Here is a 12,649-nt window from a genome sequence, read left to right as displayed (position 1 = left end):
TCCAAGCAAGAACCCATCACAAGGATATCATTACAATTACAGCGTAGCTGAAGGCGGTGTATGAAAAAAAGCGACCGAGAGAGGTCGACGCGCCAATCACAACAATGAAGCCTGGTCCGGCCGCGAAAGCTACCTGCCACCAGCAGTCGTCGAGCAAGGATTTAATTAATAAAGAACAAAAAACAAAAGGAAAACGCGCTGGCATCAGCGCAAATTGGGCTTGCTGGCTGCGGTTGTTTTCCTAGCTAGCGCCCCTCCCCCCTTTGACCGGCGGCTATCTGAAGCGGCGCGACATGCTTGGGGTTCTGAACGCATGGGCTCGCGCGCGCGCCCGCCCATTTGCTTGCGTTGACCTCTTCCCACCACCACCCAGCACTCCGGCCGCGGAAGCCGCGCTGGGGAGGCGGTTGGTGTGGTGCCCCGCCGGCTTAGATTGATGAATCACAGCGCGGCTCGGTCGCGTGGACTCGACCTCGTCGCCTTTAGTACAAGTTGCGTCCTGCGGGACATAGCTCTCGTCCTCCGTTTCCTAGCCTTGCCAGTTTCCACGACAGAGAGAGAGAGAGCGAGAGGAGGAAAGAAGAGTCATCGCAGACAGAAGAGGGTGCTCCAGCGTGCATCTCGTCGCCCGCCGTCGGCGTGATTGCTTGGCAGCAGGATGGAGGAGGCCACGCGGCGCCGTATCACGCCGACGACGACGCTGCTGCTGGCCCTGGCGGTGCTGGCGGCGAGCGTTCCCGCCGGCTTCTGCGCCATCAACCCTCAGGACGGTTAGTACGGCGATCAAGATCAACTCTGCTCCTTGCTTTGTACCGCGGCGTGCTGCTGGTTCATCCTTCCTCCCGTTCCGTTCCCGTTCTCGTCGGGCATGCCATGCCAGTATCCAGAACCTATAAACCAGACAGGACGATTTTGGTCCAAGAAAAATAAATTGGTCTCTGCGGCCCTTTCTTCTCAAGTATGAACTGAATGAAAAAAAGCTTGTTTTTCGCAGCTTCTGCTCTCAACGCCATCCAGAGCCAATGGACGAACGCCCCCTTGAGCTGGTCCTCGGCGAGCGACCCCTGCGACGGGGGCTGGGACGGAATCATGTGCAGCAACGGCAGGGTCACGTCGCTGTGAGTGCCAGGCGCCAAGGCAGGCAGGCCACGGCCGTGCTGCCGCGCAGCTTCCTTCCTTCCTTTGTTCACCGATCGATTCGATCCACCAGACTGAACTGAACGGGTCTTCATGCTTCGTGCGTGCCTTGTTTGCATGCAGGCGGCTGTCAAGTGTCAACATCCAGGGCACGCTCAGCGACAGCGTCGGACAGCTCACCCAGCTCATGTACCTGTAAGTCACCTCACCTGCTTCCCCCAACCTCCGAATCACCCAGCTGCTGCAAGGCACCATGGCTGTTGCCTTTCAGACGGTGTAGGGTACAAAGATTTAGAACTGGTCAGAGCTCATGTACACTTCTGCATCATCTAGGCTTGTAGCTAGTACCTTGCAAACTCTGCTTTCTTCAGGCTTCATCGGTCTAGCTTATGTTAAAAAAAATGAAACAAGATATACACGAACGTACTATATTCTATAATAATATAATGCGACAGAAATGATATGCTAAGTTTCTAAGCGAGGAAGGAAAAAGGTGTTCTATCTCACAGCATAACCACCTGCAGGGACGTTTCCTTCAACCTCGGTCTCAACGGCCGAATGCCCGCTACAATCGGGAACCTGGCGCAGCTCACCACGCTGTATGGCGCCTACTACACTACTCTCCATTTTTTTTCCGACCCTGCTTTTCCTTGTCCGACGTACAGAGCTTAAAACTGAACTATATACTTCTCAGGATCCTGGCAGGCTGTAGCTTCACCGGAGCCATCCCACAGCAACTCGGCAACCTGCAGCAGCTCTCGTTCCTGTAATCAACTAACTACTACCCTGCTTATTTGTTCCGATGGAAAATCTATAGGGAGAAAAAAAAAAGATCTGTTCTGTCTTCAGTCCTTGTGATTTGTTGGAGCATAGACTGAACGTCTGAACTGGTTGTTTTGCCGCACATTCTCTCTAGGGCGTTGAATTCGAACAAGTTTACCGGCACAATACCCCCTACGCTGGGTCTACTCTCGAACCTCTTCTGGCTGGATCTGGCTGACAATCAGCTCACTGGATCTATCCCGGTCTCCACAGCAACAACGCCGGGGCTCGACCAACTTACCCACACGAAGCACTTGTAAGCCAATCTTGGTTTGTGCTTTTCGTATCCAAAATGTACCCAATGCCACCGTTTTCATTTGCTGTAAATACTTCTAAGTTCTGAACTTCTGATGTATGAGCAGCCACTTCAACAAGAACCAGCTGTCTGGAACACTCACAGGCCTCTTCAACTCCAACATGAGCCTGATCCACATGTAAGCGACCGCGAGACTTTCTGTCTATATATACAGTTCACGAGGCATGGATAAAACACGCCCTCGCCCTGCTAACTCGTCTTGCTGCTACACTTGTTAGACTGTTCGACAGCAATCAACTGACTGGCCCGATACCAGAGGAGCTAGGGGGCATTTCATCGCTCCAAGTTCTGTAAGTAACTCACAGGTTCTACGGAAACATGAGAATTTTTTTTTCTTCTTCACAAACGTTGGTTTATTGTATTTTTCCCTCTTTATTAACTTGTTTCGCATCTTTGGCAGCCGACTAGATAGGAACAGCCTTAAGGGAACGATTCCTCCTAACATCAGCAACTTGGTCAATCTGAACGAGCTGTAAGTGGCCCATGATCTTTAAACAACCAGCTGTCTTAGCTGGTACCAAGCACCATTATTCAATTAAAGAAATGTAACCTCCTGCAGGAACTTGGCCAGCAACCAGCTCACTGGACCGTTGCCAGATCTAAGCAGCATGACCAAATTGAATGTCGTGTAAGAAACTAACTGTAGTGACACCATGCTTCTTTGTCCGATCATACCAATCTTTTTTTATCGTGTATGATTACTGATGAAAAATCGGTTGCTTCATAACCAGGGATTTAAGCAACAACTCCTTCGCCGTTTCAGCAGCCCCAAACTGGTTCACAACTTTAACATCTCTAACCTCCGTGTGAGTTATCTTAAGACTGGTTGCTCTTTTCAGTCATCATCAGATGTCAGTAGTGAACTCACCTTGTTATCTTCTTCTGATGTCACAGATCAATATCTTCTGGAAAGCTTTCTGGCGCTGTCCCTAAGGGTCTCTTCAGGTTGCCCCAGCTGCAGCAAGTGTAATGTTCTGGCAACTTTTATAAACTAAAAAGAATAAGTTTAAACAAGGAAGAATTTTTTTTTATCATGTTGACCTCCTTTTGTAACTGACCAGACAGTGTGCTGAGCAACAACGAGTTCAACGGGACACTTGAGGTCACAGGCAACATCAGCAGTCAGCTTCAGGCTATCAATCTCATGAATAACGGCATTGCTGCTGCCAATGTCACCCCAAGCTACAACAAGACTCTAGTGTAAGAAACACTCAGCCCCAAGATCCATAAAAGCTGCTTCTTTTCTCCACCCAAACAACTGAGAAACACACTTCCATTTCTTGCTTGCCAAACCTGTATCCAGGCTACTAGGGAACCCGGGCTGCGTGGACCCAGAGTTGAAAGTCTTCTGCAGCCTCAAGCAGGAGAGAATGATAGCGTACAACACCAGCCTGGCCAAGTGCTCCTCTACGGCCTCGTGTTCCAGTGACCAGCGCCTGAACCCTGCAAACTGCGGCTGCGCATACCCCTACGCCGGGAAGATGGTATTCAGAGCGCCGCTCTTCACGGACCTGACGAACAGCGCCACCTTTCAGCAGCTGGAGGCGAGCTTCACGACGCAGTTGTCTCTCCGCGATGGCTCCGTGTTCCTCTCCGACATCCACTTCAATAGCGACAACTACCTCCAGATTCAGGTGGCGCTTTTCCCGTCGTCTGGGGTGTCCTTCAGCGTGGCGGATCTGATACGGATAGGCTTCGATCTGAGCAACCAGACTTACAAACCACCGTCGAATTTTGGACCCTATTACTTCATTGCAGATCCATACGCTCTTTTGGCAGGTACTTTAGTTCCACCCTCAAAAAAACCAATCTGTATTCAAGCAGTATGATGTTTTTTTTTGGAGAACTAGTATATGGCGTGGTATGGAAATTCACTGTGACTTTCTGTGTCAGGTGCTTCTTCTCGTGGCAGTAAAAAATCACATATCAGCACTGGCGCTATCGCTGGAATTGCGGTAGCCGGTGGAATTCTTGTGATTGCCCTCATTGGCATGGTATTATTTGCGTTGCGACAGAAAAGAAGGGTCAAGGAAGTGACAGGACGAACCGACCCTTTCGGTAAGGACTTGAAAACTTCGTGTTCCTTTCAATTCCTGCTATGTTCACTGACAGTGTTGTGCGAGAGATTCAATGCAAGGAGCTTTTTATTTAGAAAGTAACCATGATTTTCGTTGTTACTTTTTCATAATAGCCAAGGGCATGCCACAGTTTGCAAACAGTAGTAACCCAAACAAACGGTGGCAAGAATAATACTAACGTCAAATCTGAACTGAATTTTGCTCCAAAACGACAGTTTCATGGGGAGTTTCCCAGAAAGACAGTGGAGGGGCTCCACAGCTTAAAGGAGCAAGGTTGTTCTCTCTGAATGAGCTGAAGAACTGCACCAACAATTTTTCGGACACCCATGAGATAGGCTCAGGAGGCTATGGAAAGGTATCCAACAAAAAAACAAGCTGTTTTGGCCTTCTTAAAGAGGGCCTGCACCTGCACAAATAGTTAAAACCATTGGATAAAAGAAATCCAGTGTTAGGTAAACTGCCTATTATTCAAATATATTCAGGCAACTCACATATATATCAAAACTGGCAAATTTTAAAAGGTGTACAAGGGAACACTCGTTGATGGAACGCGGGTTGCCATAAAGAGAGCAGAGCGCGGATCAATGCAAGGTGTGGTGGAGTTCAAGAACGAGATCGAGCTGCTGTCCAGGGTTCATCACAGGAACCTGGTGAGCCTGATTGGCTTCTGCTACGAACAAGGGGAGCAGATGCTGGTGTACGAGTACGTCTCCAGCGGAACGCTGAGAGAGAACTTACTAGGTACATGGACAAAACCACCCGTCCACCGCATATATATACAACATTTCACAGAATTTCCATCTCCCAGTTCAGTTGTAATCGTAGCATCAGTTGTTCACTCAACAATCTGTGTACGCATGCATGAACGGCCGCCATGCAGTGAGAGGAACGTACCTGGACTGGAAGAAGAGGCTCAGGATCGCGCTCGGGTCAGCGAGGGGACTTGCGTACCTTCACGAGCTCGCCGATCCGCCTATCATCCACCGGGACGTCAAGTCCACCAATATCCTCCTCGACGACCACCTCAAAGCCAAGGTCGCCGACTTCGGCCTCTCCAAGCTCGTCGCGGACACCCAGAAGGGCCACGTCTCCACGCAAGTGAAAGGAACGCTGGTGAGTCATCACAACGGAAACACAACACCATACTACTAGCAGGAACCTGAACGATCAAAATTATCATCAAATATAAACTTAACTAAGCATGTGGTGTATTTATGCAGGGTTACTTGGATCCGGAGTACTACATGACGCAGCAGCTGTCGGAGAAGAGCGACGTGTACAGCTTCGGGGTGGTGATGCTGGAGCTGGTGAGCGGGCGGCAGCCGATCGAGAGCGGCAAGTACATCGTGCGCGAGGTCAAGCTGGCCATCGACCCCAACGACCGCGACCACTACGGGCTGCGGGGCCTCCTGGACCCGGCGATCCGGGACAACGCGCGCACCGCCGGGTTCAGGCGGTTCGTGCAGCTGGCGATGCTGTGCGTGGACGAGTCGGCGGCGGCGCGGCCGGCCATGGGCGAGGTGGTGAAGGACATCGAGGCCATGCTGCAGAACGAGGTCTCCGGGCCCGACGGGGCCACCAGCTCCGCCGGCTCCTCCGCCAACGACTTCGACGGCGCCGGCGGCGGAGCGAGGTCGCACCCGTACAGCGACGTCGAGATCACGAGAGGCTCGTACGGGGACAACGCGTCGGACTACATGCCGTACTTCGAGGTCAAGCCTAAGTAGACCTTCCAGTTTCAGACTTGTATAGCTTGTGAGATACATTGTATAGATTTGTATTATATTTCACGTTTATATTTTTTGGTTTCTCGAGCTTAATTTTTACCATGCTACTTCCGATCTATCATGACGCAAACTGTACATTCCTCGAAATTTTCCAAGATAAGTTGTTCTGTTCTTATTTAGAAGTCAGATTTTCTCTCACCGTTTCAAACTTATGGACTAGTTTGGAAACTCCATTTTCCTTATATGACCAGTGATTTCCCAGTTCAAATTGCTATATTTTGGGTTCATGAATGATTGGCAAAGGCAGTGGCCGATTCACATGGGAGGCAAGGGGGTCCGTGGCCCCCCTCTTATATCTAATGTTCATTTATTGTTAAGTACAGAAAAAATAAAAGTTTTATGTAGATCAAATCAGTTTTATCCTAGGTCTCTTATTCAGATCAGTTCAAATCTCCTAATTCTTGTCCTCCTTTTCAGTCCAGTTCTTACATCTATTTGTGTGATCCCATTATTTCCAACACCACTTGAACCAATCTGCTCCGATGCCCCGTTCCTGGCGCTGCCCGTCGTTGTCACCTTCTCGACGTGCGTTGTCGTCCGACCCTGACCCCTTCGATCCTGACCCCTTCCCGACGCCTCATCTCCGACAGATGACGAGTTTAGCAAACAAGCGAGCATTGATTCTCTGCCGGAAAGGTTGCCTGACCCCGCCTCCTTCCCCGATGGCCCTACACTTCGAGTAGATCGACAAATCAATATTCGAAAAGGTACATATAATTTGGATCCGGTCAGCAAAAAACTAACAATATGTTTGCTTCTTTTATTCATATAGTTTTCTTTTTGAATTTGTATCATATATTAGCATGGAATTTAAATTTTATATAGTACTGGTTTTTTATGGGCTTACTAAATTTTATTACAGGTTTTTTTTAGCCCATGTGAATTCTGGGACTCGGTCTACTTCACAGCAGGTGAGGTGGTTTTTGAATGCCAAATACAGATCTGTTAATTAATTTTCAGAGGGTCAGGAGAGGACGCGGTCGCCCGAACGGGCGGACGCGCGAACAATCCGCCCGCCCCGCGCGCGCGACCTTCCACTTCGGGCCATGGCCAGCACCCAGCATGCGTCGTCCTAAACGAGCACCGCCCGTTGGCGCTATAAAGCCCCGCCTCGGCGTCCCCTCGTCAATTCGAAGCCTTCCCGGTTACCCCTTCGGCCTCCACCTATCACCACCCGGGACGTCTTCCATGGCCTCCTCGTAGTAGAATAGTTCTATCTCACCGCAACAACTCCTCATTACATCCTTTATGAGAGGCTGATCGATTGGTAGATACGTACTCGGGTGGAGCAGAGCAACGAGAGACATGGCGACGACGACGCGTGTTGCCGCCGCCGCCACCGGCGTGCTGCTGGTCCTGTCGGCGTTGGCGACCCTGGCGCGGGCCGAGGACCCGTACCTGTTCTTCGAGTGGAAGGTGACGTACGGGACCAAGTCCCTGCTGGGCGTGCCCCAGAAGGTCATCCTCATCAACGGCGAGTTCCCCGGCCCCAGGATCAACTGCTCCTCCAACAACAACATCGTCGTCAACGTCTTCAACCAGCTCGACCATCCGCTCCTTTTCACCTGGTCCGTGCGCCGCCACTAGCCTGCACTGCACCTCTGCGATGCATACATACATGCATGCATTTCATTTCGATACCAACGGGCTGACTTGGCATTACTGCACGCAGGAACGGGATGCAGCACAGGAAGAACTCGTGGATGGACGGGATGCCAGGCACGCAGTGTCCGATCCTGCCTAACACCAACTTCACGTACAAGTGGCAGCCCAAGGACCAGATCGGCAGCTTCTTCTACTTCCCGTCCATCGGCATGCAGCGGGCGGCGGGCGGCTACGGGGCCATCAGCGTGGTCAGCCGCCTCCTCATCCCGGTCCCGTTCGACCAGCCCCCGCCGGAGAACGACCACGTGGTGCTCATCGGAGACTGGTACACCAAGGACCACGAGGTGCTAGCCCGCCAGATCGACGCCGGCAAGGGCGTGGGCCGCCCCGCGGGCGTGCTCATCAACGGCAAGGGCGGCAAGGACCTGGAGGCCGCGCCTGCCTTCACCTTCGAGGCCGGCAAGACGTACCGCCTCCGCGTCTGCAACACCGGGATCAAGGCGTCGCTCAACTTCCGCATCCAGGGCCACTACATGAAGCTGGTCGAGCTGGAGGGCTCCCACACCCTGCAGAACACGTACGACTCGCTCGACGTCCACGTCGGCCACTGCCTCTCCGTGCTCGTCGACGCCGACCAGAAGCCCGGCGACTACTACATGGTGGCCTCCACGCGGTTCATCCACGACGCCAAGTCCGCGTCCGCCGTCATCCGCTACGCCGGCTCCAGCGCCCCGCCGTCGCCGAACATGACCGAGCCACCGGCCGGCTGGGCCTGGTCCATCAACCAGGCCAGGTCGTTCCGCTGGAACCTGACGGCCAGCGCCGCGCGGCCCAACCCGCAGGGCTCCTACCACTACGGCCAGATCAACATCACCCGCACCATCAAGGTCATGGTCTCCCGTGGCCACATCGACGGCAAGCTCCGCTACGGCTTCAACGGCATCTCTCACAGGGACCCCGAGACCCCCGTGAAGCTCGCCGAGTACTTCAACGCCACCGACGGGGTATTCAGCTACAACCAGATGGGCGACGTGCCCCCTGCCGTGAACGGGCCCCTCCATGTCATCCCCAATGTCATCACCGCCGAGTTCCGCACCTTCATCGAGATCGTCTTCGAGAACCCCGAGAAGAGCATAGACTCCCTCCACGTCGATGGCTACGCCTTCTTCGGCGTCGGGTACGCACGTGCTCATCGTCGATTTTTCTTTTTATTTTTTGAGCAAATATATATGAGCCATGCATGCTGTCTATCTATCTGTAGGATGGGCCCCGGGAAGTGGTCGCCGGAGGTGAGGAAGACGTACAACCTGCTGGACACGGTGAGCCGGCACACGATCCAGGTGTACCCGCGGTCATGGACGGCAATCATGCTGACGTTCGACAACGCGGGCATGTGGAGCGTGCATTCCAACATCTGGGAGCGGTACTACCTCGGGGAGCAGTTCTACATCAGCGTCGTCTCGCCGGCGCGATCACTGCGCGACGAGTACAACATGCCCGACAACGCCCTCCGCTGCGGCAAGGTCGTGGGGCTGCCGCTGCCGCCGTCCTACGCCCCCGCGCGCTAAGACGACGAAGGCCTCGTTTTCTCCTCGTGGTCTGACCATCCAATCCAAACTCAAGGAACGTCGGCTGGGGGGCAGCCGGGCGGATGGGAACGCATGAGTGGATATATATAACCTTGAGATGCATGCCCTCTCAAATCACTGTACTGGGGTTCTCAAAAAATCATTGTAATGGGAGTTATATATATAACTTTATCTCACCATTTATTTACACCAACAAGTCATTGGGTATGCATGTTCTATCGTTACATTTTGTAGTTTTCTCTGCTTGTTTATCTTTGATCTTGACATTTCGGGTTTGTTTCCGTTTTTGAGCTACTTGAAAAACCAATAACCTTAGCCCTACCAACCTTTTTATTTTTTCAGATCTAAAACTAGATATATGCCCGTGCGTTGCTACGGTATCAATATGATAAAATATGTTAATATATAAAAATAATAATTAACATTTTGTTAGAATCACTAAAAGTGGATATAAATAACTATTTCTTCTGAAGCATTTGATAAGGCTCCTCCCCTAAGTCGAAACCCACCAATACACTTCTTTTGTTCTAAATTATTACTACCTCCATTTTCAAATGTTTATCGTACGCTAGTTTATTTTTGAACTGAACAACGGTCAAATAAAAAAGAACAAAGGGGTAGTTCACATCATTTTTAAGGAGTCATTTGGAACCCTTGCCGCAAGACGAGCACAACACATGCCATTTGATTTTGAACGGTATAAAACAAAACAAGTTGAAGTTTTAACATGGCTATCTGTTTTACACGAAGGAAAACAAACAAAACGCGATTGGGAATTTTTTGGGGTGGTTGAGTTCAGCAGAAAAACGAAATACCATCGTGGAAGTGTGGTGCTTGACATGTGCGGGCTGTGCAAGAATGCACCAACGTTAAGGCCTTAAGCGAGGTAAGTAAGCACGAAGGCCGTGTTTCAAGCGCAAGCACAGAGCATGATGCGGCTAAAATGTAAGCAGCAAATCATAGCGCAAATCCTACCAAGAGAATGTCCTCGTCTGTCCCAAAGGATTTCCGGGCCTCGTCCAAGCTCTTCATTGTCACCCGTTCGCGTTTCCTGGTATAGTAAAAACAATCTAATGCCAACAATTGACTCATGTTATAGTATGTAAAATTCTTTATAAATCACAATCTGAATCGAACTTAGCTGACCCTGGCAATATCTAATGCTTGCTTCGTCACTGATAAAAATATTTGCAATCTTTATAAATTAAAATAGATAACTATGCTATATGTATTATATTGTTATGAGAGAGCAACCTGGATTGGGTGATGACAGAGGTGGCCCAGCATCCGTACAACCTGAAGAAGGTTGAATGTTGTCATCTTCACCATAAGCCTGAGCAGTAGTTTCAAGGACAGGGCTAAAGATGTTCTCTAGAGATTCATGTTGTTCAATCTGGCCATGAAATACAAAAATGTGAGATAACTCAATAACTACAGTACAAGACCTAACAAAAAATTATACACGAAGAGTTAAAGAAGAATACAATAATTTTCTTAAAAGCACCCTACAGAATTCAGATGTAATAAGCAGCTAAGCAAACCATATAATTAAATAATAATGATAAAGGACCATTCGACAAGGCAGACATGGTCGGCAATCAGAGCTGGATGTCTTGAATTCCTAATTAAGCTTACTGAGGCGAGAAGAATGTTTGATGCCTTGAAATCACGATATATGACTTGGTTTTCAGCATCATGTAAAAATGACAAGCCCCTAGCAGCTCTAATGGCAACTTTGAGCCTTTGCCCTTGACAAAGGATCAGCACCTCCTAAACAGGAGAAATATTGCATGGTTAAATGGAATGAACAAGAAAGTTATAAGAAACTGGGTCTTAACAAAGCAGAGCCATAGAGATGAAACACACACTTCTAAACAGATGGTTCTCCAAACTTCCCTTGGGCATAAATTCATACACCAGAAGCCGATTTTCACCATCTGAGCAATAACCAATGAGCTTAACAAGATTCTTGTGGTGAAGTTGACCAAGGTAATCAACCTCTGTCTGCAGCAGAAAAAAGGAAGAACAGTCATGATTCATGAACAACGACAGATGTCCTAGGAGCAGGGAAAATCTAGAAGAGCTCCAAGCCTACCAGCCATTCCTTGTGTCCTTGAAAACCTTCCGGTTTAAGCTTCTTCACAGCAACAACCATACCACTCCCAGGTCTTGAAGGAGCAAGCGTGTGCTCATCAATCCAACCTTTGTAGACATGCCCAAACCCTCCTTCCCCAAGAAGGCTGTCCGGTCGGAAGTTCTTGGTTGCATTTTTTAGATCATTGAACGTGAATGCCTTCAAATTAGAAGATGACAAGATTTCACCTTCTGTCCGAGGAGTAGGAAGCTCATTTCAATCTCTCATTGATGGAAGAGTCAGTGTTGAACGACTTGAGTTGCTCTTAATTGTGGAAGGGACTGACGACAAACTTGTCTTGCTGGTCACTTTTGATGGGTCTGATCTCTCAACAAGAAGCAAAGGAAAAATACGCATGAGAAGAACTTGATATGGTATCAACAGTGTTAACGATTATGAAGGTGTCATATATATACTCATGAAGTCTGGTACCAACATTACGGCAATTAAGTAATTGTCTGGTATTGTAAACTCATTAAGCTGTCAATTTGAGAGCAAACAATGCTCTAGCCTTCGAGGCTGATCATATGTGGAAGTACTTCCGTAACTTGGTCTCTACCAAATTTGTGAACCTACTGCGTGCCATTCGAAGGAGTAAAACTATGTCACAGAATTCCTACTGGATCCATAATAACCTCTTCCGTTTGTTAACATGAAAACAAAGTAATATCAAGCCTAGTGTTCAGATTTGCAAATGATGTTTGTGAAAGTGTCGTGACTATATTTAGGCACAAAAAGTTCCGACTGTTGCCTTTAAACCCTATCTCTGTCTTATCCGACAGAAGTAACAAAGAGGAACTAAAGTTGGCCAAGGTAATCAACCTCCGTCTGCAGCAGCAAAAAACAAGATAGAGGAATATATTCAAGTGAAAATAACAACTACGTGAGAGAAGCAACCATCAATCAATTGAACAGAAAGGGGGGGGAGACAGGTCGCACGCAAGCGGCAAACCTTCCTTTCATTAGTTCATCACGAAATTCTACCATCGACGCCCAATCAGTGGAACGCTACAACACGTAGAGAGAAAGGAAGCAGCTACCTGGTGTGGTAGTAGAGCTGGTAGTAAGGCAAAATACCTTTTCTGTCTTGTAAGGAAAAATACCATAATAAAGTCCAAAAAATACAAAATTCTTTTTGTCTACTTATGAAAGTGTCCAATGTAACAGAGCTAGAGATTACC

General features: G+C 49.2%; 2 protein-coding genes across 2 annotated transcripts; both read left to right on the top strand.

The window, feature by feature from the left end:
* Positions 1 to 203: 203 nt before the first annotated feature.
* LOC103630517 (probable leucine-rich repeat receptor-like protein kinase At5g49770) lies at positions 204 to 6,278 on the top strand. Its single transcript, XM_008651580.3, has 19 exons — positions 204 to 770; positions 995 to 1,118; positions 1,261 to 1,332; positions 1,662 to 1,736; positions 1,832 to 1,903; positions 2,054 to 2,215; positions 2,322 to 2,393; positions 2,494 to 2,565; positions 2,676 to 2,747; positions 2,835 to 2,903; positions 3,007 to 3,081; positions 3,170 to 3,241; positions 3,341 to 3,475; positions 3,579 to 4,054; positions 4,169 to 4,333; positions 4,569 to 4,708; positions 4,875 to 5,094; positions 5,234 to 5,466; positions 5,574 to 6,278. The coding sequence occupies exons 1-19, from the start codon at positions 659 to 661 to the stop codon at positions 6,078 to 6,080; spliced, it is 2,925 nt and encodes a 974-aa protein (XP_008649802.1). The 5' UTR covers positions 204 to 658; the 3' UTR covers positions 6,081 to 6,278.
* A 989-nt stretch (positions 6,279 to 7,267) lies between these two features.
* LOC100285598 (uncharacterized) lies at positions 7,268 to 9,762 on the top strand. The gene is made up of 3 exons (NM_001158489.2): positions 7,268 to 7,708; positions 7,813 to 8,922; positions 9,007 to 9,762. Exons 1-3 carry the CDS (start codon positions 7,446 to 7,448, stop codon positions 9,311 to 9,313), a joined length of 1,680 nt encoding a protein of 559 aa, NP_001151961.2. The 5' UTR covers positions 7,268 to 7,445; the 3' UTR covers positions 9,314 to 9,762.
* The last annotated feature ends 2,887 nt before the right edge of the window (positions 9,763 to 12,649 follow it).

This window comes from Zea mays, chromosome 6, assembly GCF_902167145.1.
Source record: "Zea mays cultivar B73 chromosome 6, Zm-B73-REFERENCE-NAM-5.0, whole genome shotgun sequence".
Classification (NCBI taxonomy): Eukaryota; Viridiplantae; Streptophyta; class Magnoliopsida; order Poales; family Poaceae; genus Zea; species Zea mays.
The sequence above is the reverse complement of the archived record's forward strand: the minus strand, read 5'-3'. Positions and strand labels throughout refer to the sequence as shown.